Source organism: Rhinolophus sinicus, linkage group LG02 (genome assembly GCF_036562045.2).
Source record: "Rhinolophus sinicus isolate RSC01 linkage group LG02, ASM3656204v1, whole genome shotgun sequence".
Taxonomy (NCBI): Eukaryota; Metazoa; Chordata; class Mammalia; order Chiroptera; family Rhinolophidae; genus Rhinolophus; species Rhinolophus sinicus.
This window is the reverse complement of record NC_133752.1, coordinates 110154873-110181495: the sequence shown is the minus strand read 5'-3', so window position 1 is coordinate 110181495 and position 26623 is coordinate 110154873. Positions and strand designations below refer to the sequence as shown.

The 26623-nt window shown below is 47.5% G+C and overlaps 1 protein-coding gene across 10 annotated transcripts in view; it reads right to left on the bottom strand.

Annotated features, from left to right (window-relative positions):
- Positions 1–835: 835 nt before the first annotated feature.
- The window catches only part of ADA2 (adenosine deaminase 2), a 60245-nt gene continuing 34457 nt past the window's right edge, over positions 836–26623 (bottom strand). For 4 of the 10 annotated variants that reach the window (XM_019757298.2, XM_074325134.1, XM_074325135.1 and 1 more), the window contains 10 exons: positions 26139–26468; positions 24618–24837; positions 23149–23359; positions 11353–11480; positions 9620–9710; positions 7959–8067; positions 5610–5767; positions 4806–5008; positions 4468–4563; positions 836–1344 (listed from right to left, as the gene is read on the bottom strand). In XM_019757298.2, coding sequence (XP_019612857.2) covers positions 1251–1344; positions 4468–4563; positions 4806–5008; positions 5610–5767; positions 7959–8067; positions 9620–9710; positions 11353–11480; positions 23149–23359; positions 24618–24837; positions 26139–26460 — 1632 coding nt within the window. In that variant the 5' untranslated portion in view covers positions 26461–26468 and the 3' untranslated portion in view covers positions 836–1250. Of the gene's footprint in view, positions 1345–3225; positions 4564–4805; positions 5009–5609; positions 5768–7958; positions 8068–9619; positions 9711–11352; positions 11481–23148; positions 23360–24617; positions 24838–26138; positions 26469–26623 lie in introns of those variants that run through there. The other 6 variants (XM_074325137.1, XM_074325138.1, XM_074325139.1 and 3 more) reach the window with 4 other exon arrangements.

Genomic DNA, 26623 nt, shown 5'->3' with positions numbered 1-26623 from the left:
TAGGGGATCCCATTCCTGGATAAAGCCCCTGTGAGGCTCTTCAGACAAGGAGAGAATCAGCCCTGTGTTACAGGAGCACTGAGCTCCACTCAGGAAACCAGCTGTCACCTACTGTGTCACCTTGGGAAAGTTGTTTACCCTCTCTGGGCTTTAATTTAGTCTTCTGTAACACAAAGTTAGATAAGATGATCTTTAGGCCTCCTAACTCTGATATCCTACTGTGAATCTGAAAATTCCAGTCCTCCCACCCTTTTCCACCCCAAAGGGCGCAGTTAGCCCCAGGGAGATCTGACTGAATCAGAACACACCTCGTCCTCTGAACATAAGGTCTCTGGACAGTCCCCAGGCAAAGGCTCTTTGGAAAGTTGGATCCAGGCCACCCTGAGGTGGAGGAGGAAGAGGCTATTGGCTAAAATCCTGGACACAATGAAACCCAGCAGCTCTGCCCTGGCAGCACATTGTGGGTGAGTATTGAGGGCTTTGGATGTAGCTCCTGGCAAAGCCAATCCAAAATGGCTCCCATCCCCCACCATGCTCCCAGACACCTCAGCCGCCCTTCCAGGCCCACGTTTTATTTACAGCCTTCCCTGACAAAGGTTATTTTTAGGATGACTGCTATTTAAAGTAACATATATTCTGCATGTGAAAACAATATTTATAATCTAGCATGCTAACTTAATTTTGGCCTATAGATACATTTACATATTCGTATATCTAATCTTCAAGTGATCAATTCTTTTGAGAGGCAAGGACCACATCAGTCTTTCAAACTCCTGGACTAGGTGACTGAGGCAAGTTCCAGAACCCTATGCTGGTGAGCTTTAAAAGAAACAGCCACATCTTCCTGAAGATGTTTTAGGCGGCTCCTCCAGAAGCTGGCGATGACTTTGCGGCTGCCTTCCAGGCTAAGGACCCTGTGATGCTTATCTCATTTTAGCTCGTCTTTTCAGCCCAGGGTAGCTCCCACTTGTTTTCCTCATTCCAAATGAAGACCTGACCCAGAGAAGTGCCAGATCCAGATTTTGTGGGCCCCTGAGGCTTGTATATAGTTGAAGGATCCTCTTAAAGACAAAGAGTTTAAAATCACTAATACACAATTTCTCTTAGAAGAGGCATGTGCAAGCCTCTGAAACAGAAGATTCAATAAGACCAGCAAATCTGTTCCATTCTAGAGGTCACTTCATGCTCTAGAAAGTCCATGGGTTTCTCTTCTTCCAAAGCTTTTCCTTTTCTCTTCCCTTCTCTTTTCTTTATTGGCTCCCCTCTCTTTCATTGAGGCACCTGGGACCAATGAGACCTGTGGGGGCAGCTAAAGAGGTGGCCACCGTGAGGGTCGAAGATGGACTACATACAAGGAGAATGAACAAATATGAAGATTCATTGAGGATAGTGGGAGGCAGTTTTCTCACTGTTGAGGAACAGAGTTACAGATATGGGAAGGGTGGAGGTTGGAATAAACCCTATGGTATTGAATGGAATTGGAGGTATGGGTGCAAACTGATGTTTTGTTAATATACATAGATAAATTTAAAAATAGATATAAATGTACATGTATAAATATGCATGTGTGTTTTAATATATATCAATCACACTTATGTGTATTTACATATAAAATTATATTTGTGTGTATACACACATATACCAGTAGCGATGGACATATCTAACGCCCAGGTCAAAGTTTCTAAATATTATTCTCTACTAAAAGGAACCAGAGGTCTTTGGAGAAATGGTTGATCTCTGGCATGAGACAGGAAAAGTACAAAATGAAAGCAAAAATTTTATTGTGTCAAAAATTAAGGAAGTGTTCGAATTACTATAAGAATTTATCAAAGAGTCACAGGAGCCAGCATAACAGGATTCCCATGGCCATATCTGGAATAGTGTAACAATAGTAATAGATTATAGTCTATTGAATGGAATCAGATGGCCAGCCTAGTGGCTCAGGTGGTTGGAGCACTGTGCTCCTAACGCCGAGGTCACCGGTTCAATTCCCACTAAGATTCCCACAACGGCTCTCCCTGGAACTGGGCTGCTGTGGGCTATTGTGTGCTGCCATGAGCGGCCGGCAGCCATCGTGAGTGGCTGGCAGCTGTGAGCGGCTCCCGACTGCCTCAGCTAGGGGAGGGAGGGTAGCACAAAGCTCATAATACCAGCAGGGGCCAGGGAGCTGTGTCCTACACAACTAGACTGAGAAACAACAGCTTGCACCGAAGTGGAAGGGGAGGACGGAAGGGGAAAAAAATTAAAAATAAAATAAAATAAACAAATAAATAGCAAGCCCCCAAGTGTAGCATGATTTCACTTACACACCTTTTTCCAAAAGGCATATATGTCAGGGTACCCTCTAGAAAATTCTATAGGAAGAATGTGTGAAATCAGCTTTGTTTACTCTACCCCCTGGCAGAAACATTACTCAGGTCTGAGGGGGCTACAACTTGTTTCCCAGATCTTCATAACTCAGGGTCTAGTTCTGTTGGTGTTTCTAATTATCTGCTAGGACTCAACCTATTGAACCAGGCAAGAAGGCAAGACTGTAGCCTTGGTTTATTTTGCCAAATCAGAGATCACACACAGTCCAGGCCAGAGACCTTACTCTCCTGGGAGACTCCTCTAGCCATGGCAACTTGTTACAGAAGCCCACTCTGCTAAATTCCATTTTTACCATTTATTAAATGTAAGTCAGCTGAGTTGGGACCTACGCACCCTCTACTAGAATTGGCTAAGGCAATAAATCAAAGACCCTCAGAATTAGACAAGATCTTAGAGGGAGGTCATCTTGTCTCTGGGTATCAGCCTGTAGTGATAGACGACATATGGAGAGATGGTTCGCTGTTGCCTGAGAGCTCAGATGCAGGTGAGGGATGATGGATGAGAAGATATTCACTTGGGACTTTTAAGGAAATTTTTGATTCTCTTTCACATCTTTAGTCAAGTGAGGACAGGGATGGCTTCTTGCCTCCCTTCTCCCAAAGACCAGGCTAGGAGCCAGAATCTGATCACACGAGGTCTTCTGTTTGGGGAAACTCTGCTCTGCTGCCTCCTGTCTTAGCAACCAGCTCAATACATACAAGTTATGCCCATTCATTCAACACATCATTCACTGAGTACTGACTAGGCTTGAGGCATGGAGCTGGGCTCTGGGTTTACAATGTACATGAAATAATCATTAGTGCCTGCCTACATGGAGCTTATAGTCTGGTGGGAGGAAGACTATGAACACACAAATAAATATAAAAGTACAAATTGTAATAAGAAGGAAATAAGCAAGGTGCCATGAGAGAAAATAACAGATTAGAGGGTCTGGGAAACCTTTCTGAGATAGTGACATGAAACCTGAAACCCAAAGGGTGAACAGGAGTTAGTTAGACAAAAGTGGGAAGAAAGAACATTCCAGGCAGAGATAATGAGAAAAACTCTGATGCAGGATAGAGCTTAGGACATTTGAGGAACAAAAACCAGTGAGAGTGTGACCAGAGTCTGGTGCATTAAAGATAACTGGTGTAGAATGAAGCTGGAAGGGACCCAAATTAAACAGGACGCTCGATGCCCGGTTGAGACATTTGGGATTTTATAAGTACACTGAGTGATAAGCAATGGAGTACCCTGAGTTAATTTAATTTTTAAAAAGTCATTGCTCTGTGAAAAGTGAATTGGAAAAGGCAAAGAGACGAAAGGGGAGCTCAGTTAGAAGAAGGCCACTGTGATTCAGGCAAGAGGTGACAGCTGCTTGAACTCAGCCAAAAGTAGTAGAGGTGGAGAGGCATGGATGTGTTCAAGATTCATTTTGATGTAGGGAACAAGGGAAAGAGCAGTATCAAGAATTTCACTGGAAATTTCTGCTTTGAGCAACTGGGTGGAATGGATGGAGGTGCCACTTACCAAGATGGGAAAAACCAGGGAAAGGTTGAAAGGGAAGAGACTGAGATTTCAAAATTGCTCATAGTAGGTTTCTGAGATTCCTGTGAGCCGTCTAAGTGATTAATAAATTTGGGAATCATCGGCAAATAAATGGTATTTAAAAGCAAAAGAATTACTGAGGCTACCTAGTAAAACAGTATTGAGTGGGAAAAGAGGAGGAAAGAAGAGGAGAGAAACAAAGAGATAAGAACAGAAGAGAGGAAGGAGTAAGTGCTGAGAAAATGCAACACAGAGATCAGATAGAGAAAGAGCATCTGGAAAAGGGACCCGGATGCAATGGCCAGAGAAAAAGGATAAAAACCAAGAAAGTTGATATTCCTGAGGTTGAGAGAGAAAAATATTTCAAAAAGATGAGATCAGTCAACTGATTGAGGTATCACTGAGATGTTTAGTAACATGGAGACCATTGATAACCTTCACAAGGTCGGTTTTTATAAAGAAATGGAGGCAGAAACTATACTGGAGTGGATTCAAGAATGATTTAGAGAAAGTGGAGACAGCTTGTGGAGGGAAGCAGAGGAATGGGTTAATAAATGGCTGTCATCTCACTTTGGCCTCCTGGCCAGATCAGCTACAAAGTTATTCCATCTCTCCTCCCAGGTTTTCATGGCAGCTTTTTTCTCAATATCCAACAGGGCACTGTACCTGCAAGAGAAGAGGCACCCAGGTCAGCCCCGAGGAAGGGGTTGGGAAGCAGGACGAAAGTATGAGGGAATCTCAGATGCTTGCAGAACACATGCCTCCCCATCCCAAGAGCAATAACGAAACAATGTGGAGAAAACCCACAGAAACTTTCCAGGCTTCTGGTCCAAACCTCTAACGGAGGTAAACACAAGCTGTGGGATAAAAGAAGGAGCGGGGACCTGGGAGGTACACAGGTCACTCACTTGATAGAGTTCATAGCCAGCTGTTTGAGTGTCCTCAGGTCGGCCGTCATCCCACCAATGCCCATGAAGGCCTCATAGAAATCATAGGACAAGCCTTTGGCACCAAAGATAGCTGGGTCATCAGAGCTGATCACCATGGGGTACCCAGTGGCCATGAGGACAGCTGCAGGGTGGTTTCTCAAGTCAGACACCAGTTTCAGAACCTGCCCAATAGGAGGCAAAGGAGAAAAAGAAAACTTTGATCCATGAAAAGCCATCACAAGGAAGGAAAGACCACGAAGCATAAACATAATCAGCTTCTTTCTTATCCCCATCCCCATCCTGGACATTGGGGTGACTTCTGGGCAAAGTCCTAACACAGGAACAGAGCCAGTTCCCGTGCTCTTCCTAATTTTCTCCAAGTTCCATCATCACCACAAGCATCTGGTCTCTCTCGGCCTTGCTCAGAGCAGCTCTCTGAACACAGCAACACAGGCAGGCTCACAAAGAGCCCCAAGCACGGTGGGAGTGGCAGTGCCTACAACCCTGCCACTTCACTGGCCTCCCTCAATGTCCCCCTAGCTTTGTCCACAGCTTTGCCCAAAATTCTGCCCCACTCAGGACCCTTGCTGCTGCCTCATTATTATGAATGATTTAAGGGCCATTTCTAAATTACTTCATTAATGGGAGTGTGAGTGTGGAGGAATATAGAAAACAGGTGAATTAAGGAGAGAGCAATTATACAGGAAAAAGTCTGAAAATTAGAGCAGACGTTGTAGTTAGGGGAGAAATTCATATTGGGTGGGTCCAATGGGTAATGCCCACCTGGTTGGAGATGGGACAGACTTCTATGGGGATGTCCTTCTTCCACAAGTTAGTCCAGACTGCTGGGTGTTTGCTCAGAGCAAATCCATGGCCAATCCTGGTCGCGTTCAGTATTAGGGCATCCAGAAGGTTTCTATCTATGGATGTACCCTGCCAGTCTGGGGGTAAAGGGGTAGTCGTCAGTCCATCTGGATCTGACCCCTGGGTCATTCTCAGATAAACACTCCAGACCCCCCAAGTAAGAAAAGGAACAGAAATAAACATTGACATAAACACACAAACACACACACACATACATCTTCCTTATAACAATGTTAGGCGTGTCTTTATTTTATACGTGTGTATGTATGAATGCATGTATATGTACTCATATGTAACAGATGAAGTTGAAATGCACGTAGGCTTTATAAACTGAACATAGGTACTCAGCTAGCAAGCAGCAAAACTGTGTTTAAAACCTCGATCTATCCGACCCCACAGTCTGTATTCTTTCTTTTCCTTTTTCTTTTTTTTTTGTTCCCAGTACTATTTTCTGGGAATTTTACGTTTATAATCTTTACAACAATGTGTTGCAGACTCTGTCAATATAATTATTTGTATGTACTTACTTTGTATCTTTAACAATACACTTGGTACAATATCAATTGCAAAACTGCAATGGCCAGCATGAACAAAGCAGTGGCAGATGCTACTGGCTGCCGACTCACCAGCCATCCCCACTCACATTCCTTGTTGGTAGGGCCCTACTTAGAGAGTGAAAATGACAGGTCCTGACTTTCCCAGCTTCCCTTGCAGCTAGGATAGTCCCAGTGCTGGCCTGAGAGGCTATTTGTGGGGAATTCTGGGGGCTTCCTCCCTAATAAAAAGAGATGCACTGGTGGAAACTTATCTTTTGCTTCATTGGATGTGGTCATGTCTGAAGGTGACTTCACTATCCCATGGCTAAGTAAGGTGAAATCCCAGACTCAGTGAGGACAGCAGAGGCTCCTTATTATGAGAGATAATAGATGACCTTATTGTAAAACCTGTTGGATGTGTGTACTCCATTCCTGGTCGCCAAAAGCATCCTAGTTGATCCATGTGTAAAATATGAATATTCCACTGTTCTATTAGGAATAAAACCCAAGAATTCCCTTTGCTGATTAGGGCATGTGTTTTAGGTGGATTTTCACTGGTTTCCTACTTAGTGTGTTCTTTTCAAAGATTTCTTCTTAAAATATAAAAAATAAATAAATAAATAAATAAGGACATTAGTCTTGGGTATTAAATACCCACGTCGTAGCAAAATCTTCTCCTAGGACTATGCGTCTTGGAATTTGGTTGGATCCTGTGTTATTGTTTCATACTGTTGAAATGATTTTACACAGTAAGTATGATTTTCCCAACTAGATCGCAAGTTCTTCAAGGTTAACAACCCCTTACCCCCTTACCCAATCCTGTCACAATTATTTAAATCTCCTGGAATAGCTTTGATCTAAATTGGATCTAAATTGACTTGAAATGTCAAGAAAAAGAGATAAATGCACTCAGAACCTTCCTCTGAGAGGTGGCGTAATAAACCAAGGTTTAAGCCTGGTTGTGAAATTCAAGTTCCCCATATCTCCAAGGGGGTCAACACCAAGACTTCCTCCTGGTCTAGGCCCCCCAAATCTTCATTTTGATGTAAAACTGCAGCCATGATCTGATACTCCTTTGGTTAGGGTTTACACATTTTAAGAATTGAAAGATGGCAGGGGCTGAAAGCTGGCCAAGCTCTCGCATTGAGCTTTGGGGAACAAAGACATGCCGGGTTAATGGCATGTCAGAAACAGTAGCAGTCAGGTGCTTGGGCAGAGCAGGGTCTCCTCTTCAGCACTGATGAGTTTGGACAGAGCCTCCTAGATGCCAGGGCAGGCCTGGGTCTAGTCCTTCTTTGTGTGGCTGTGAAGAGGTGAGCTAACCTCTTAGGCACAATCCACTCATTATAAAATGGAGATCAGAAACGGCTCAAATACAGACTCCACTACTTACAGCTCTTTACCCTTAGACCGATTATACTATGTTTGGAGCCTTAAGCTCTTTGTCTATAAAATAAGGATAAGAACACCTTCCTAGCAGGACTGGGGTGAGAATCAGAAATAATACATGTAAAGTGCCCAATATTTTATTAGTATTGCTGTTCCTTCTCCAGAGATTTAACCCTGTTGCCAGGATTAAATGAGATGGCACATACGAAATGGCCAGGTGCCACAAAGCGACTACCAACTGTAACGCTACCGCCCCAGTGTCCTGTCACTTCTCTTGAGTGATAATGAGCAGCCCTCCCATCCATGCCCACCTCTGTCCCCTGGTGATCGCCGCATGGCTTACCTGTCTCTCCGGCATGAAAAAAGTAAGGCAGTTTGAAGCCTTGTGAGGCTGGAATCATCAAAGCCTCTTTGTAGTAGTACAAGGAGTAGCCAGTGTCCTCACGCCCCACCTGCAGGACAGAGAGGAGGGAAAGTGGGACCGTCTGCTTGTTCCATGCCTCACTCTGCTGCTGGTGCCGCCGGCAGCCTGTGAACACCCTTCCTTGTACCTGCCACTCCTCCTGGAGGCCTTAGTCATCCAGCCCTTTAAGAATGACCAGTAGCAGATTAGGACAGAAAAGAGAGTGTATTCTTGCCCCCAAATTTCCCCCTGAGTAAGAGACTGTACCTTGTAGCCTCTCGGCCCCTCCCATCTTGTCTTCTCATACCACCTTCCAAGCCCTTGTGCTTTAACCCTGAACTCCTTAGTGGGGAGAAACAGTAAGGAGAGATAGCAAGAGAAATAACAAGAGATACAGAGAGTAAGAGACTGAGAGAGACAGAGAGACAAAGTGAGAACAAGAGAGTGAGAAACTGACAGTGAAAGAAACAGAGAGAGTGAGGGAGAGAGAGAGCAGAGCCCTGGACTGGGAAGATTCGGGATGCAGCTCAGCCACTCATCCCTGGTGGGTCCCCAGGTGGATCAGTTTCCTGGCAGAGTCCCTCTGTGACTCGGCCACTCAGTTATAATGAACCAGAACAGCAACCACCCCAAATCATGCTTTTCAACTAAGCCACATGTGCCCTGGGGCTTTGTAGCTACCTGCGTGCTGCACGGTAGTAAGCGTGCCTTAGGGCAAAAGGGGTACCTCCTTCAAAATGCCAATTTTTATAATAAAGCAAATATGGATATTCAACATGATAGAATGGAGTATAGGCTTGAAAGAAACTTGCAAGTGAACCCTTGAACAACTACCTATCCTCCCTCCAATCCCAGTTTCCCACGAGGATTTGTCCATTACAGTCCATGTACAGACTCTTCCACTTGCTCTATACTGCAGGCTCTCCAGCTCAAGCCCCTTTGTCAGTGCTGCACACAGACAGAAAAGCTGAGGTGGGAGGGGCTTCTGCCCCTTTCTGGAGAGCAGATCCTTTGAGACACCCCCAAGGATCCCAGAGGACATCCTGGATCCAAACAAAACAATTCCTTGAAATCTACTCCTTGTTTGATCTGCAAGCAAGTGCACAGTCTCCAGTAAAACGTCAGATTGTGTAAGAGGGCATCAGTCCTGTTAGCCAGTTAGTCCCAATTAATTTAGCTTCCTTAATGAGATTAATGAGCCAGCACAGGGGAAGTGTGGCCTGGCTGTTAGCACATGTCTATGGCTTTGATTGGGTGGGAGGGCAACACCACCAACGATGCTCAGGTTCATGCGTAGCTGGGGGAGGGGGGCAAAAAGAGAGCAGATGCAGGTAAGCAGAGGCTAGGGACAAGGGCAGAGGCAGGGGATGGGGACAAACCCATCCATCCACGTTGTCCCAACTCCCTTCCTTATTCCTTTTTAGCAGTCTGGCCTTTTCTGCTGTCCCTTCTCTGGTGGCTGTCCGACCCCTGCAGGCTCCTGGATAGGATCAGCGCTGAAAGCTGAGCAGGCCTGGGTTGGCAGCCTGTGCCTCTTCAGAGGGTTTCATGGGCGCTGCCCTGCCCTTCACAAAGAGATGCCTTGCTGCGCAGACAGTTACCAGGTCAAACCCTGCCACCGTCCTGGGGAATCTGGTTCGAAGTGTCATGGCTGTTTGGACGGATTTCATGATGAGGGACACGTTTTTGAATCTGTAAGAGAGACAGAGAGAAGCATGGGAGACAGCATGGCTCGGTGCTGAGGGAGCCGTGCGCCTCACCCAGCAGCTCCCTTGGTGCCTGCGACTGGTCAGTCTGGCCCAGTCCAGGGTATGTGGCAAACAAACATTTCCCAAACCCTCAGCACCACTGACCCCATAACCCACCCCAGCTGTGCTATTGTGATCCCTTTAAGTGGCTACAGCTGAGAGATATTTCACTCAAGTCCCTTCCTGGCTGGCTGCAGAGAGACCCCCAGTCTCTGAAAAGCAGGTGAGGTAAACTAACCCATGAGACAAGTTTTACTGACCTACATTTGCATGAAGCAAGGTGGCCTTGTCCAAAATTTGACCTGCATCTCCAAAAAGGTGGGTCCTGGAAGTGGGTGCAGTACAGGGGCCAGCTCTCTGTTCACTGGACACCTATGAAATGCCACAAGTCTCCCAAGTCCCTGTGGGTCAGCTGGACCTGACAACTACATGTTCTCTTCCTGATTAAGTCAGCAAGAGCCGCGCACTCCCAAAACCACGTAACCAGGCTCTTACTTGCCTCTGCACCCTCTCCCCTCAAGTCCAGCATAGAGACAAAACAAGCAGCATGACAACAGACGCACCAAAAAAAAAGCCTGGAACAACTCCATGATGGCAGGAAGGTCTCTGCCCAGCAGCTGGCTCCCTTGTTCCAGTCCTGTTTTGTGGACCTGTTTGTCCCCCCATTCCGCACATTGCCTCTTCTGCAGAGCCCCATAGGGACACTGCAGCTCAGCCCAAACACCCTCCTGCATCTGACCTCCAGGGAGCCTCTGAGCAGAACCGATGGGCCCATCCTGCAAGCTCCATCCTGGCTGACCAGCACACGGGTGCGGCCTCAGCTCCTGAGGATCCACAGGAGGGCAGGAGGCTCCTGGGAAGTCTGACTGTCCAGAGCCCAGCCCCTCCCCCTGCCCTGACAGGTGTGACCCCCATCGGGCTGCTACCCCTGCATCTCCAGCTCTGGCCAGGTCACAGGCCTTAGATTGTCTGCTCTTCGACAAGAGGAGGGAGCTCTTACTTTTGTAAAATCTGGAAGAAAATTAAGCTCTAAGGTTTTCTGCACTTGCTTAGGAAAAGAATGGTCCTTCTTCAAACCACCAGGACACACACACACATACACACATGCACGTGTGCACGCTCTGGGGTCTCCACACACAGGCTAAGACAGCTGTCACTCAGGGCCTGGTTACCAATCAAGGCCCTGCATACGGCCACACACATCACATGGTTGATTTTAGACAGAATCCCTGTGGCAAATTGAAACAAAGAAACAGGCCAATTATCTGAATAGTCAGGCAATAACATACCCAAACTGAGTCACCCAGGCAGATGTGGGATCACAGCCTAGAATTATCTGGAAAATCGCTCCAGTTCTTCATTTCAGTCTTATTGTAAAGACTGGAACTACAAGTGATTTCAGAGATAGATCTTTGCACTCACACACAAGTGCACATGCCGAGTCCACACCTTTTTGGTATTGAGGGGTCTCTGGCCCCCAGCCTCCCTTCTCACCCCTCTTTCTCTTCCCCTCTCCCTTTCCCGCCTAGGGGCTCCGCCTACATCCCATTCTCCCAACTCTTGCAGTTTCAGCCATTTTCTCTCACCTGTGATCCGAATAAATGATTTTGATTCCAATAAACCCAGGATGCTTTTTTGCAAACGTACAAGCCACTTCTTTGTAGGTCTTCACTGACCACTCTTGGTTATGGATCGTCCCATTCAGTTCATACACCTGGGAGGGGAAGGAAGCGTGGTCCCAACCAACAGCAGAGGTGAGCAGAGCACAACTGCATTTTCACTACCAAGCACCTCTAACACCAGGCTGCACTTGGCAATTTATTTGTTCAATGCCTGTGATGGCCTCTGACATTTATCAGAAGTCCTCGGCCTCCCTGGGACAATGCTCTTTGATGCCATGAGGCTGGGACAGCTGCCTGTCTTGCTCATTGCTGTGTCCCTGTTCCTAGGACAGTGCCGGGCACATAGTAGGTGCTCAGTAAGTACTTGTATAATGAAGGAAGAATAAGTCAGCTGAGGCAAGGACACAAGCCAGAAACAGTGGTCCAAGGACCTCCTCCATCTCCCCTCTCCCACCCGAGTGGTACATACCTGAGGTGGCCACAGCCACCAGGGACCCCAAAAGAGACATGGTTAGAAGAGCCAGAACAAACAGTAGTCAAAACGAAGGACAAAGATGCAGTGGGGGAGGGAGAAGCATACTGAGGAAGGAGTGTGAAGGCATCCTCTCTAAAGTGCCACTTGGCAGCTGGGCCACTCCAAGCCTCTGTCAGGGGCACTGGACTGGGGCCATGGCTCATCCCTGCGGCTCCTTCAGCCTCCCCGTCCCTGGGCCAGGTCTCACCTCCCTCCGGGTGGTAGTGTGCTTGGGCTAGGTCAGGACAGGTATGGGAGTCTCTGCAGAGACTGTAGGGTGAGCCAAGAGGGGAAGGAATGATATGCAGGAGGTTCTAGCTATTTCATGGGCATTAAGCACCTGCAGTGTGTTAGGAATTGGGCGAGGCATGGGGGGCACGAGCAAGTGCTAATGAGACAGCATGCCTGGCCTCAAGGAGTCTGCAACTTAGTGGAGACAGACTCTCCCCATTTTTATGATACAAAGCAGGAAGAATTAAATGCTGGAGGTATATGGGATCTCAGAGGAAGAAGGGGTTTAACTGGATAGGATCAGAGAAGCTTTCCCGGGGGACATGGCCCTGGGGTGAGGTGAGTAGGGTTTGATAAACAGAAAGAGGGAGGCTGCTCTCAAGCAAACACGTTCATCCCAGGTGGTCTGTGGCTAAAGGGTTGCTAGACCTGGCCTAGGGAGCAGTGGCTCCACACAGAGCCAGAGCAGATGGGGTTCAGGGAGCGGCAGCGAGAGGCAGAACGGGAGCTCATTGCCATAAGGAAGAAAAATTCTTTCTCCTCACTGCAGTCAGCTCCTGCTCCGCTGGCATCATAGCAGCGGGGCGCTGTCTTCTTGCCCACCACCCTCCCCGGCCCAGGGCACTTCCCACTCCCCCTCTGGTTGCACTGCAGGAGCTGCCCATTGTCCCTAGTCAGCACCCCCAGCTGGCCTCTTCTCCTCAGGCTCACATAACAGCCTTTTGCTCTTTCGTCTGTTCTGCTCTGCTGCCCAGGTTTCGGGAAGTGGGGTGAGCAGGCAGCTGTTTCCAGCTCCTTCTCTTGGCCCCCACTCGCCTTGCTCTCCCTTTTCTCCTGCTGCTCACCCCAGTGACGCCTGGCATTCCATACACTCGCCTCCACAGCCAACCCGGCTCTCTGATGGCAGTTGGAATTTTCTTGATTGCTAGCCTCGGGGTGGACGTCTCAGGCTTTCTGACTGTTAAGGCTGGAAGGACTTTCCAGAGGGGAGAACCGTGGGTGCTAGGCTCAAGGTCTAGTATTGCCCATTAGTATTATGACCCACTGAAGGGGAGTAGTATGACCACAGCCTGATTGTATGCCATCCCAAATACGCCACTTTTCCAAAAGGATTATTTTAAGCTGAAGGCAATTAAGAAGCAGCAAAAACAGACAGAGCTCTTTGCCCTCCTCTTATCTGCCTAAAAGCAGGACAAATTTCTGTTTGTGGAGGTGCCCACCACCCCTCTCCTGTGCCAGGACAACCCTTATCACAGAGACAAAAAGTCAGCAGCGAGGTGGGTCCGCAGAAACACACCTTACTAAAATAACTTTGACTGTCTATTATTTCCCCATATGTCTATCTTCCCATAGTTTACTGCCCCTAGAAGCCCAAACCCCTTTTCCTTTGTCTTGTCATTTATCCACCATTTATCTCCTTTTCTTAAAATAGTATGTAAGCACCTGGTCTACCCACTTCTTTGGGTCTTCACCTCTTTTCTATGAAGGCCTCCATGCACATAAAAATTAAATACTAATGTCAAATAAAATTTGTATCTTTTCTCCTTTTGATGTATAGCTTTTGTCAGTTTAATTTGTAGCCCCCAAGAATACAACCAAAAAGATAAAGGAAAAGTTACTTTCTTTCTCTCCTGCTTTACCAAGGATTTTCAAAAGGAGAACTTTTCCTGTCACTGATCAAGGCTTCAACAGACTTTCAGGCACTGTTAGAATCTTCAGATCCTTGATGCTGCAAGACCCTATACGCTGTATCCCAGAGGTTCTCAAAGTACAGTTGGGGAACCCCTGTGGGCCCTGGATTTTTTCAGGCAGTATAAAAAGTCAAAACTCCGTTCATGAAAACTTTAAGATGTTATTTGTCCTTTACACTCTTATTTTCTCATGAGTGTTCAGAATTTTCCAGAGCTGCACCATGTGTGACAACATTGCTCTGACAAATAATGGACTGTGTGCTTGCGTAGTCTTGTGCTTTGAAAATTTCTCAGTTGTATTTTCTAACACAGGCTATATTATACGGGATATAACAGATATAAACCACAAAAACAAAAGCTCTTTGGGACCTTCAACAATTTTTTTAGTGTAAAAGTTGGAGAACCACTGCGTTAACCCAACCCAGAACTGTCACTTGGCATTACCCACCTGATCTGCAGAAGTGAAGAACAGAATTCCACCCATGCCTTGACTGCTATCATTACTGTGTCACCTGCCCAGACACCGCAACTGGCTGGTAAAGCCCTGCGGGGGGGGGGGGGGGGCAGGCCGGGCTAGTTTTGATCTTCCCACCTTCCCTCCAATAGCACCAAAGTGGGAGCTCCATAAATAAGCATTAACTTAACAAGAGTGCTGTCCCCTTGGAGTTTTAAAAGTACTAAGCCCCTGGCAGCATGTTTTAGAGATTGGATGAATAGATGGATGCTGGTGGAGCAGTGCTAGCAGAACAGAAGGGAGACAAAAAGAAAGAAACTTTAAAAACAAATCAACAGGGGTGACCAGTTAGCTCAGTTGGTTAGAGCGTGGTGCTAATAACACCAAGGTTGCTGGTTCAATCCTCATATGAACCACTGTGAGCTGCGCCCTCCTTAAAAAAAAAAAAATCAACGAGTGGCAATTCTGCCTAAAAGAAGATCCCTGGCAGATTAATCAAGTATGTAGAGATATGCAAATAATGCAACCAGAGGCCTGATGGGGGCTTGTATATGGTAGTGGTTCCAAATCATCAATTCTGTCATTCCAGTACTTATCACTGGAGAAGCCCGGAGTTCCAATCCCACGGAGAGCCGCAGAGGAGGGATCTGGCTCCTGGGGCGAAAGAGGCTGAAGCCACATCCAAAGTGCTTCCTGGTCTCCCGAGCCTCTGGCCAAGAAACTGCAGGTAATGGAAGCACCTAGGACAGAATCTGAATGCTCTAGAGCACCTCCACCTCAACAAGCAAGAGCCGCCTTCCAGGGAAGACGCTACAACGCCTCCCAGCCGCCCAGCTTCTGCGCTTAGCACCCTGCTGTGAGGCCAGGTGTTGGGGGAAACTTGTCAGCCAGTTGGGGGTTGTGCTCAGTTCCTGGGTTCAAGATCCCAGTGGAGATACAATCTGTCCCAAATCAATCATACTTTATAAGGTCAGACATAGCAAGGATCAAATGAGTTAATATTTGTAAAGCACTTAGAAATGATAACTATTAATAATATTATTATTACAAATCTATCACCAGATATAGAAAAACAACTCAAAATCTGCTGTTGTCCTACGAAGACGCGTTAAGATCTAAGAATTGAACGATCTTCAAGTTCAAGTAGATTGTGTCAGTCATTCATCTAAGACTGAATGATATGAAAGCTGCTATATCCATGTAACAAGCCTTCTTGAATTAAAAACACAGTGGAGTCAATTTAGACTATTTCAGTTTTAATTCTAGTTTAATTGAGGAACTGTAAGTTGGTAGGGAAATTATTCAAACTACATACTACTCTTATAAGCCAATATAAGATTACAAAGTTGTATTATATTTGATATCATGGAATTCTAGAATTTTGAAGCTGGAAGGAACTGAAGGGAAATTTGGGAGCAGAGTTGCTCAAGGTCACACAATTCGTTTGCATCAGACCAGAATTTCTAACTCCCAATGCAAATAGCTTTGACCACTAAAGCATGATTCATTTAACAAGCATTAACTGAGCTTCTACTGTGCGCCAGGCATATGCCGAGAGCTTTATATCATATCTCATCTAACTCTCAACACTCCACTCTTAGGTAGGTCTCATTTTACAGATGAGAATTTTGAGACTTAAAAAGGTTAAGAAACTCAGTCCTACTGCATAGTTGGAGCTGGAGGTCTGCTGAGGTTTAGAATCTTGCTGACCCTGAGTGTCTCCTGGCATGAGTGGCCCCTGCCCTCACCTTCATACTCTAGTGTCAGGGGATCTCAGAGTCTTGGCCCTGGCTGCACAGTCGAATTACCCAGGGAATCGCCGGGCTAGAATCTGTTTGTTTTTTAACTTCCCCAGGTGATTCTAATGTATAATGCACAGCTAGGGCTCAGGCAGACCATTTTTGTTGATTTGACAGACAGGTAAACAGCACAGTGATAGCATGGTAAGTAAATGCTTCTGTCAGTATTCTTGCAGAGTAACACCAATAACACGAAACAGTGGTCACTTCAGCAAAAAGCCAGGTGGAAATTTTAATGAAGGGTCTGCAAAGAAGCCAGAAAAAACCCAGGGGGTGGAGGGTGAGGGGAGCTCGAGCACTGCTTGTTACACAAGTGACAGAAGCCAAGAAATGTCTGGAACGACCGTCAAGGGTCCTCTTTGCCACTGACCGGTCTTTTCCTTAAGACCCCCCACCCCCGCCCCCATCAGTAAGTGCCAGCAGGGCCATCTCCTGTTGATAAACCTCTTGGGTTGTAAGAGCTCCAGTCTGAAGACAGGCGGGGACCCAGTCCGGGCCTCAGATTCCAGCCATGGGGGAAGGGACTGGAGCCCAGGAGATAAGACCCGCCTAGCAACTGTCGCTAAAGGCAAGTAGCCTTTGTTATCAAGTATTAGTAACACAATAGGAGGCTGAGCAGCCAGGATAGTCCATCAACATCATCCCAGGCCCTGAATTAGCCCCACAAGCAGGAGGGGGAGGTAGTGCGGCTCAGCAAAAGAATTCCAGAGCAGACGGTTTTTAGTTGTTAATGTGTGGATGGCTCCCCCTACTCTGGCTAATGGGGGGCATTAAGGCATAGAGTCTCTATTGGCGAGAGGCCTTTGTTCCAGGGTCAGACCAGAACAAATGGTCAAATCCCATCCCCCTCAGCCTCTACCAGAATCCCAAATCCCAGCAGCTCTCCACCTTCAAGGAAGGCTGGTGGGGGGATGGTGGGGGGTGGGGAGAGAGGAAGAGCTGGGCAGGGTCCCCAGGGTAAATGCCCTGGTGTCCAAGTCTCCCCACTGGGCTGGGTTGGCCGCAGAAAAGGGGAAGGGCTGGATAGGAAACCAGGCTCTGGCCTTTCTCTGTCCCTCCATTACAATTTCTCAGCAAATACTTCCCCACCAGGCTCAAGATGAAAGTGAACAACCTCCAAACCAACCCAGACCCAAACTCTCTCTCCATGATTTTGTCCCTCCCACTGCTGCCCTCCGCTGCCAAGGACCCAAGGCTCCGTCAAGGCTGATGAGTCTCCCCACTCCCCACACCGGGAAAGCAGCCAGGATTTGCCCAACAGGAAGTGACTCCCCTAGTAAGATCCAGCGCCCCGGAGAAAGCATCAGCTTAGCACACCCTGGGGTCTCGTTTCCCTAGCGAAGGGACTAGAGAATCAAGCCTGATGCCCGCTCGGGGGTTTCTTTTGAGGAGTGTGGCTGCCAGAGTGCTCAAAAAGCCTCCATCTCATCACTTCTTACCACCTACATGACCTTGGTCAAGTTCTTTGACCTTTCCATGCCTCAGTTTCCACATCTGTAAAATGCAAGGTTGTTGTAAGGCGCACGTGAGGCGATGTAGATAAAGTGCTTTGAAAGGTCAAGGTGAAGAAGTTGCTTTCTCAAGTGTGGTCCCAGTCAGACCATCTGCAATAGAATCACCGGGCAGAGGGGGAGGGGCTAGTAAACTTTGCAGCTTCCTGGTCCTACCCAAGAGCACAGAATTAGAATCCTGGGAGGTCAGGGTCCAAACAGCACCTCCAAATTATTCACATGCACACCCACGTTCGAGGACCACCACAGCAAGCATGATTATCACTACTGGTGCCTCTTGAGGACACCAGGCAAGGTCAGATCTGGTGCCAGTCTGAAACAGCTCACCCTCTAGTTGGGAAACCAGGGTTTCTATGTTATGACACAAAGAACGCAAGGTAACAAAAGCGGGTGCTGGAAATAAACATTACAGGAGACTACAGGCAAGGCATGGACCCCCACAGACACACAATGAGGTGGCGCTTAAGCCAGAGCCAAGGGGGAGGGTGGGCTAAGAGGGCATGGAGCCCATGCTTGGAGAGAGAAGGGTTTTCCACGCCAAAACATGGGAATAAATTACTCTGGGAAGAGTAGCTTCTAATACCCTACACTGGCCAGGCCCGGTGTCAGCTCATCTCCTTCAGAAATTCTTCTCTTCATGGACGATGGATTGGATCCTCTCTTTTGTACCCAGGTCTGTACTTATTCTGCTCACCAAACTTATGAAAGCTCTACTAAGGCAGAAAGGTACGCCTCATTTCCACTTCCAAAGAACTCATATAGAAATACAAGTCTGTACTCCCAGTTAAACTATCAAACAAACATCAGATCGTGGTGGAGATAAGCACTGTCACCTGAGACAGCACTCCTTTCCCCCCCCACACACACACACACCTTGAGCTAACCTCAAGGAGGGTATTAACATATCTAAGGGAAAAGCTGGGTCAGTCCGGGATGCAACGAAAGGGAGAGTTGAGACTTGAGGAAGCTTTTGTTTCAGAAGAAGAGAAAGGGGCACTGACCCACAAACTGGAATGACTGGTTCTGGAGCAGGTGTATCCTTCCCTAGAGGATCCTTGAACCCGTTAAATCAAACTGGGAGTAGTAAAGTCAGTTTAAGAATCCCAACCAGAATGAATTTTGTTTTTTAGAATGCAAAAATGTCTGTCGCTATACATTGCATTGTTTCCAGAACATTTTATAGAAGTATATGGATACATGTGAAAACACTCCAACACACAATTTATTCTAATAGGGTTTTTTTCCCTCCTGGGAAAAGAGTGATAGATTTCATCAGATTTTCCAAAGGTTAAGAACACTGTTATGGACTCCCTAAGATTCTCAGAACTCAGTGACTGGGCTTATTAGGTTTCTGGCTCACCAACACCCTTTGGCTATAATCTGGCTTCAGGAATGGTTAGATTTGCTTTCAAGGAGAGAATTTCCCAATCAGGAAGCATAAATGTCTGGTCTGATAGACAGTTTTCTGTGAAAAACAGCACTTGAACTTTCTTATTTATACATCTGTCTCTTACGAATTTGGTCAATGTGTGTCAGTCCTTTGGAGCCCTATCACCTCTGGGTGAATACACAATAAAATTTCTGAGCCTATAAAATCGCAGAATATGGTAACAAAACCAAAATAACACCATCCTGTGGGTCCTGCCACAAACTTGAAGGTCAGGCTTTGGTCTACTCAATAAACATTTGACTGAATGAGAAGACTAATTTGGATACAATGTAGAGAACTCTACCCAAAGGTCACTTTTCCCAAACCACTTACAACCTTTAAAAAGCACAAACTCTTGTGAAACCAGCAAATAGACAACTCAGAACCCCAGCCCACCCTCACCAACCCCAATCCTCCCCACCGGAAAAAAATCTTTGGGAAAGTTCTCTTCAATAGACTGATCAAAAGAATTGCCTAGCAGCACTCACCTAGAGCTGCTCTCCTCACCAGATCGATGCTTTCCTCCAACTGGAGGCCTGAGTTTCCACCAGCTACTGTCTGTAAATCTGAGGTTGACCCATCTCATAGTATTGGAAATGCCCATCATCCTTTGCTTCTGCCCCAAATGCAAGACTGAAGTCAGGTTTTTTGTTTTTTTTAATAGATATTTTGGATAGTTTTCCCTTCTTTTGGACTCTACCTAGTCCTTTCCATTTCACTCTTTCCAAGCTTCCTTCCTTAAAATCAAGCCAACAAAGTCATCTTTAACCTTTTCTTAGAGTGTTCCAAAGACCCATTTCCTCAGCTAACTTTAGAAGAGACCCCTTCTCCTGCACCCCAATTCCTGCCTTTGTCCTGAGCCATTTCATCCTAGGTTTTTCTGGGCAAGCTGCCTCCCAAGGACACACACTCCTCTTCGACCTCACACTTCAGGGGTCTCGCCTCGGAGCGTATCACCCGAGCAGCTGCACTTCTGATAAAGCCAAGTTCATTAGTTTGTTCCCCACCGCCGGTCATTCCAGGTTGCTTACTCCCTTAGCAGCCGCCAGCCAGTCCCTATGCCTTTCCCTTGTGTCCCTCTGCCTGCCCTTCTCATGGGCCCACCCCTGTGCCTTCCAGCTGACATCCACGATGCATTCCTGCTACCACCCCCTAGTCATTGCCAGCAGGTCCTCACCCCAGTTCTTCCACGTTGTTTGTCCTGCCACCCGGGGCTCCATCAAACCATCTTCTATTCCTGTAGGGGGGTAGTACAGAAGGGAATCATACCAGCATGGACTACTACAGGTCTGGTCTCCATCCTAGGCTAGCCCTCAGAGCTCTAGGATTTCCCTTCTGGGATCAGCAACCTATCCACCCCCCTACCCCCGCAGTTCGTCCTCCCAAACACCCACTGCTCTCCCCTCACTGCCCCTCGGTCTCGGGGAATGTCTGACTTGCCTGTTACAGAAATACAGGGGAGGTGGGCAGAACTTCCTCCCTCAGCTCCACATTCTTACCCCTCCAATGTCTGTATCTGCCCCCTCACCTGCTTTCCTCCAGGCGAACATTCTCAGGTTCGAGGACAGTCTCACTCCCTGCGTGCTGGAGTGACCTCTTCTTTCGTCCCAAGGAACATCATGTCATCTCTCATTCTCTTTCTCCCCTCTATTTTAACCCCTCCAGGCTCCTTCCTTATGAATGCAAAGTAAGTCCCACCCTAAAAAGGGCCCTCCTGGACCCTGTGTTCTCTAGCTATGACCGTCTTTCTTTTCCTTAAATCAATGGCAAGGTCTTTAGTCAGCCAAACCCAGCTCTAATTTATCACCTGCATTTCATTTTTCTACTCCTAGAAATTGGGCTTCTCTTCTCAGCATGCCATTGAAACTACTCAAAAGTGACCTCCTAATTTCCAAACCCAATGGGCTCTTTCCAACACATTTTTCTTGACTTCACCCTGTCATGTGAAACCCCTTCTCCTTAGCCTCTGGAAGAGCTCTGTCCTCGTCCCCTCCTATCTCCGTGACTGCTCCTTCCCGCGCACCTCGCAAACTGCTCATCCCATCTGCTGTTTGCTGGGCTCCCCTCTTGGCCTGCTGCTTTTCTCATCCTACACCTTCTATGGGCACCTCACCCGCTCTCAGTTTTAATGATCACCTTTCTGCAGATAAATGTCCAATATATGTTACCAGGCTAGATCTGGGCAAAAAACTCATGTATTCAACCACCGCCTGACACCTTCATGTGGATATCTTGTAGGCATCTCCGACTCCACAAGTTCAAAACCAAAGTGATCATTTCGTCCTCCCTATCCTGTTCCTCCTCTTGCATTCCCTCTCTCCATAAATATCACCACCAATCAGCTCAGGCCAAATGCCAACAAGTCACAGTAGGGTCCTTGCACATGTAGTCAGTCACCAGCCCTATGATTCGTCCTCCCGCACGGGGCTTGTTTCCATCTCCTCCTCCTCATTGCTCTGTCTTTATTCGGGCCCTCACCTTACACCCGCAGTGTCCCTGGTCCCTTTACTGGTCTTCCAGGCTCTAGTCCTCTCCCCTTTTCACCAGGAGGATTCTTACACTGTAATCCGTTCTCCCCAGCGCTGCCAGAGTGATCTCCCTAAGCTGCAGATGTGTTCACACTCTGTTGCTTACGACCACCCACGGGCTCCCCTTCACTTCCAGAATACAGCCTTAACATGGTGCCCAAACTATTCGTAATTAGCCCGTCCACCTTCCCGGTCTTATTTTCAGTGCCTATTCCTAGAATCTTAGGATCTAGTCATGATGAGCTCCTTGCAGCCCTGAATAGGCTCCAAATAAGTGTCTACAGTGTCTATCCCTTTGTTTACGCTGCTCCCCTGATGGAAATGCCTCTGCCCACCTCCGCCTTCCACTCAGAGAACCACCTTCATCTTCCAGGACTCACTGGGGCGCTCTCTCTCCTCTGTAATGCACATTCAGTCTTTCCTTGCACCTGTCAGGGAACACTGACCATTTTCTTCTTTGTTCCCTCTCTACACCCTGTAAATGGTTCTTTAACATCTGGGAGAACATCTGTCACATGGATTGGTTTACCCAGGAGTCTCCCAGAGAGAAACTATATTCCTTCTTAAGGACATGGGCTCTGTCCTCTACGACTTTGTACACCGAACACCTAGCATAGTGCCTGACACAGAGTGGAAGCTTGCGGATGTTTGATGAAAAGGTGAAAAAAGAAAGGGAGAGAGAAAGAAAGGAAGAATTAGGGAGAAAGGGAGAAGGATGGGGAAGAAAAAGAGTAATAGGGTTGGGGTGCCAAAGAGTTGAACGTTATTCCACCGAGATTCAAGAAAAGGTTGGGTGTAGAGTGATTTGAAGAGAAGTGAGGGAGGAAGCTTCTGTGGTAGAACAAACAGGAAACAAGGAGAGTCTGTGGTACCCTGAGGGGAAAGCGCTGTGCAAGGAGCCATCAGGTCCTGGGTGGCAGAGGAAGGGGCCCCAGCCTCAGAGGAAGGGCCAGCAGGCCCTAGCCTTCCTTGCAGACACCTAAGCCAGCCCTGCCAGTCCACCACAGCCATACCCTGAGCTCTGCTGGGAGACGTTGGCATGGGCATATGAGAGACCTGGGAGGGAGCAAGGCTTTCCCCCAGCTCCTCTGTTATGGCAGCATTGCCCATAGACGACCCCAGATAAAATGCAACTGAGCTCCACAGAAAGGGCCCACAGGGACTTCCCAGTCCCCACTGTTAAATGCCCCTAGAGCCATTTACCAGATTCTTCAGCTGTCGCATACGAAGAGCATTGTCCGGAGGGACTAAGGAAAGCTAACTTTTGACATGAAGAGAGACAGATCAAGAGAGGTCCAAGCACAAGGCCAGGGGACCTGAACACCCAGGAGGCTCTGTGTAGCTAGAAGAAGGTGAGAAGTGGGGACCATGAGAGAAGGGAGGTAAAAAGGCAGTGAAGGTCACGTTCACGGTTTGGCTAGGACAAGCCCAGTCCATTTCAGGTTTCCTTGCTCATGGTGGCCCCTGGAAAGGCCTATGTCCCGTTGGGGACAGGCTGTCATTCAGTCCTGGACTGGTACTAGAGTAGGGAGTCTGTGAAGACCTACAGGGTAAGACCTGAGAGTCAAGCCAGAGCGGGACAGCGGAGAGGAGATGGGCTCACCGGGAGCAGCATGGCTCTGAGCTCCAGGTAGAAGACATTGTCCTGGCAGAAGTCCTCCAGGCCCTGCAGGATGTAGTCTCTGAACACCGGTGCATAGCTGACAAGGCCAGAGATCGTAATGAAGATGGTTTCAAACTTGGACCAGACGACATCTTGGTTTGCATAGGTCACCTCGGGGTTCTCGGTGATCAGAGTGAAATTCCTCAGGAGGCTGTCCAGGACACAAAGGAGGTGAGCTGAGCAGGTGTGCTTCAGGCCATTACCTCCAGGCACCTGCAGGAATCCTGCCCACCTTGTATCTGCCACCCAGAAGAAACCAGGATGCATCATAGTGAGCAGTGGTGAGAGGCCAAAGGAAGCATCCGGGCTCTTTGATGGAGGCCTCCACCCTGAAACTTGGTTGTACGCCCCAGGAGATAGCTCAGGTGGGAAGTTCCCACCAGCCAGGCTTCCCTGTCCCCCTCTGTGAGCTTAGCCAATCTGACCCCACTGTACTTACATCCTAGACCAAGCTCTCTTTGGGGGATGTTATGCACTGAATTGTATCTCCTCAACTTCATATGTTGAAACTCTAGCTCCTAGCATGTCTGTATTTGGAGATGGGGGCTTTAAGGAGGTAATTAAGGTTAAATGAGGTCCTAAGGGTGAGCCCCTCATCCAATAGGACTGTTGTCAAAGACAGTGGCAGTGCATGTGCCCAGGGGAAAGGCCACATGAGGACACAGAGAGAAGGTGACTGTCTGCAAGGCAAGGAGAGAGGCCTCAGGAGAAACCAAACCTGCCCATACTTTGATCTTGGACTTCCAGCTTCCAGACCAGTGAGAAAATAAGTTTCTATTGTTTAAGTCACCCAGTCTGTGGTTTTCTGTTCTGGCAGCCCTGACACAGGGACTCTGATGGAAATCACCCTAGACGTGGCCCTCCATGACTAGGTCTGCCTCCCTGATTAGCCATTTACTAGCTACGTGGCCTAGGGCCGCTTCCTTAACCATGCTGAACTTCATGTTTCTTATTTGTAAAAGGAAATAACCTCATGAAAGCACTCTGTAGATGGTTCTATGGTTAAAATAATGAATACCTATATTGTTACTATAGGTATTGTTCATTAAGAAATTGCTCCGTCATATTTTTAAGCTGTTTCATCCACCAGCAGGACTGTCATTACTCCAGAAGCTGGGAACTTTTTTTTCTGTGTGCTCTTATTGAGACAAAATTCATTTGATGTAACCACAGTATTGTTGTTAATACCTTTTGCAGATCAAATTAGATTTCAAATGTACCAGGAACTTCCTAGGGACAGAAAAGCTGTTGAGTGCCTTTGTAAAGCAAAGTATCCGGTAAAGTTAAAAGAAAAAGCCTCTTGATTATTTTAAGACCACATCTTTACATATGGGTTTGTCCCAAGGGAGACATACCAGCACACTACCCGCCTGTGATAGGCACATGACACATTCTGAACCACCACTCACCTGTTGTCAAACTCAGTGACATTCTGCAGCCCCTTTCGATACTTCTCCAACAAAATCCACTCTGAACATTTTGCTGGGGTGGGGGGAGTTGGGTGAGCAAATTTGAACATCAGGGTCCCATTTGGGGTGAGACAGAAATGGCAGTGGGGCCTGTAGGTGACATTTTTCACCAGCCAGTCCATACTCGCGATGCTGAAGTCATGGACATGCAAGGCAGCCCCTGGAAAGAGAAGAAGAAGGGCGAGGTGTGGGGTGAGCCCAGAAGCCAGGCTGAGGAGGCTGTGAGGACAGGTAGATGGATAAGAAGAGGTGGGAAGCACAGGGATTTCCACCTGGCCAAGTTCCTCACAACTGAACATGATGTACCTTTTCCCCTCCAGCTCAAAGACCTCTAGGCCTGCCTTGTCTCCCCAGGACCACCATTGCCTTCTTTGATCTGGTTTAAAAATGGGGCTTCCTTGGCTTCTCCCTCACTCATTAGGAGCCATGGGTGGTCTCATTCAAGAGAGGCAGTATGGTAGGGTAGAAGAGCATCAGGCTTGGAAGCAAAAGATTAGGGTTCAAGCTGGGGCTCCATCAGCTTCTAGCTCTCCACTGAGAATCCGAACTTGAAATGAGGCCTTGCCCCCTAACACTGCATGAAGGGATGTAATAAGAATGAGCCTCAACCCCCACTCGCACCCCCTCAACCTGCCCCCAGCGCCCCACCCATTACTTTCCGCAGGAGCTGCTGGCCTGCGGTCTCATTGTCTGAGGCCCTATGCTTGTCCTTCAGACCTGATGAAAATTTTGTACCCGGTGCTCCTGAAGGCACAGTATACACTGTCCCTCTGTCTTTCTTGCTCCATCTTAGGACCTGGCCTTGACACTGGCCCCTTGGCAAGTGTCCCAGCTGAGTGAGTTTTGGTGTGTCACCTTCTCTACACCTTACATTCTCCACTGGGGATGCTACTTTACCAATCTCACAGCTTTTATTTTTTTTACTCTCTATTTATAACATTGAATTTAAAACTTAAAGTCCTTGTAAGCTGCAAAGTGCTGCTTATGTGTGCAGGATGATTATTTTACTATCCAAGAAATGTGTTTATACTGTAGAAATAGACTACTGGAAATGTGGCTATCCAGGACACTATTTCGTGTATCCTGTATGGTAACTTAGCCCCCTGGAAGAAAGCTAGAAGGAAGGGGTGCAAGGGGAGATGCAAAGGGAAGACTTGGGTCCTGTGGGCCTGCGATACTATTTTATGGGCGGACGCTTTTCCAGCTTTGTCAGGAAAGACCAGTATTCCCTGGGCCCGCTTCCTGCTCTCTCTCTGAGGCTGAGTCCCCTAGGAAACAGGTTTTGGTTTCCAGGGTGAAGCGACAGCCACCTTTGAACACCCACCTTTCCTAGTTGGCCAGCGAGAACAAGGCACAGAGTCGCTGAGGGGCATTCTCTCAGCTCCATTTAGAACAATAGCAGCTCTAAGTTCAGTGTCTCCCTACCTTCCAGAACCCCAAAATCATCCCCCAAACCTCTACCTTTTGGCATCTTCTTCAGGATATTAAACACCTCACTTTTCTCAATGAGATTCTTGGCCTGGAAAAAGTGCATGCTGGGTGGGAACTTCTGGGTCTTCATGAACTGCTTCATTTCAGCCTTTTTGAGGGCCATGAGCTTCTTATTGGCCAGCTCCTCGTCTTTCTTCAGCACCAGCTGTCCCCCCAACTGCATCATCTTCTCTCTCATTAACAGCTGTTTTCGTGCTTCATCTATGGAGATGGCTGAGCAGAAAAAAGACATCACGGCTGCCAAAAGCAGAGAGAGCAGGGCTGGCCGCCCAGATGGGCCACCCACCAACATTGAGATGCCTGGAAGAGGAAATTGCTCAGATGAAGACTCAATGGAGCTAAACAAGGGGAGTGCGTAAGTGAAAACCTAAAGATTTAAGTGTCGATTTTCCTTCTCACACCCTGTTCTCAGATTACCAGGAGGCAGCACATTGAAGGATTCTTTTCGGAGACCC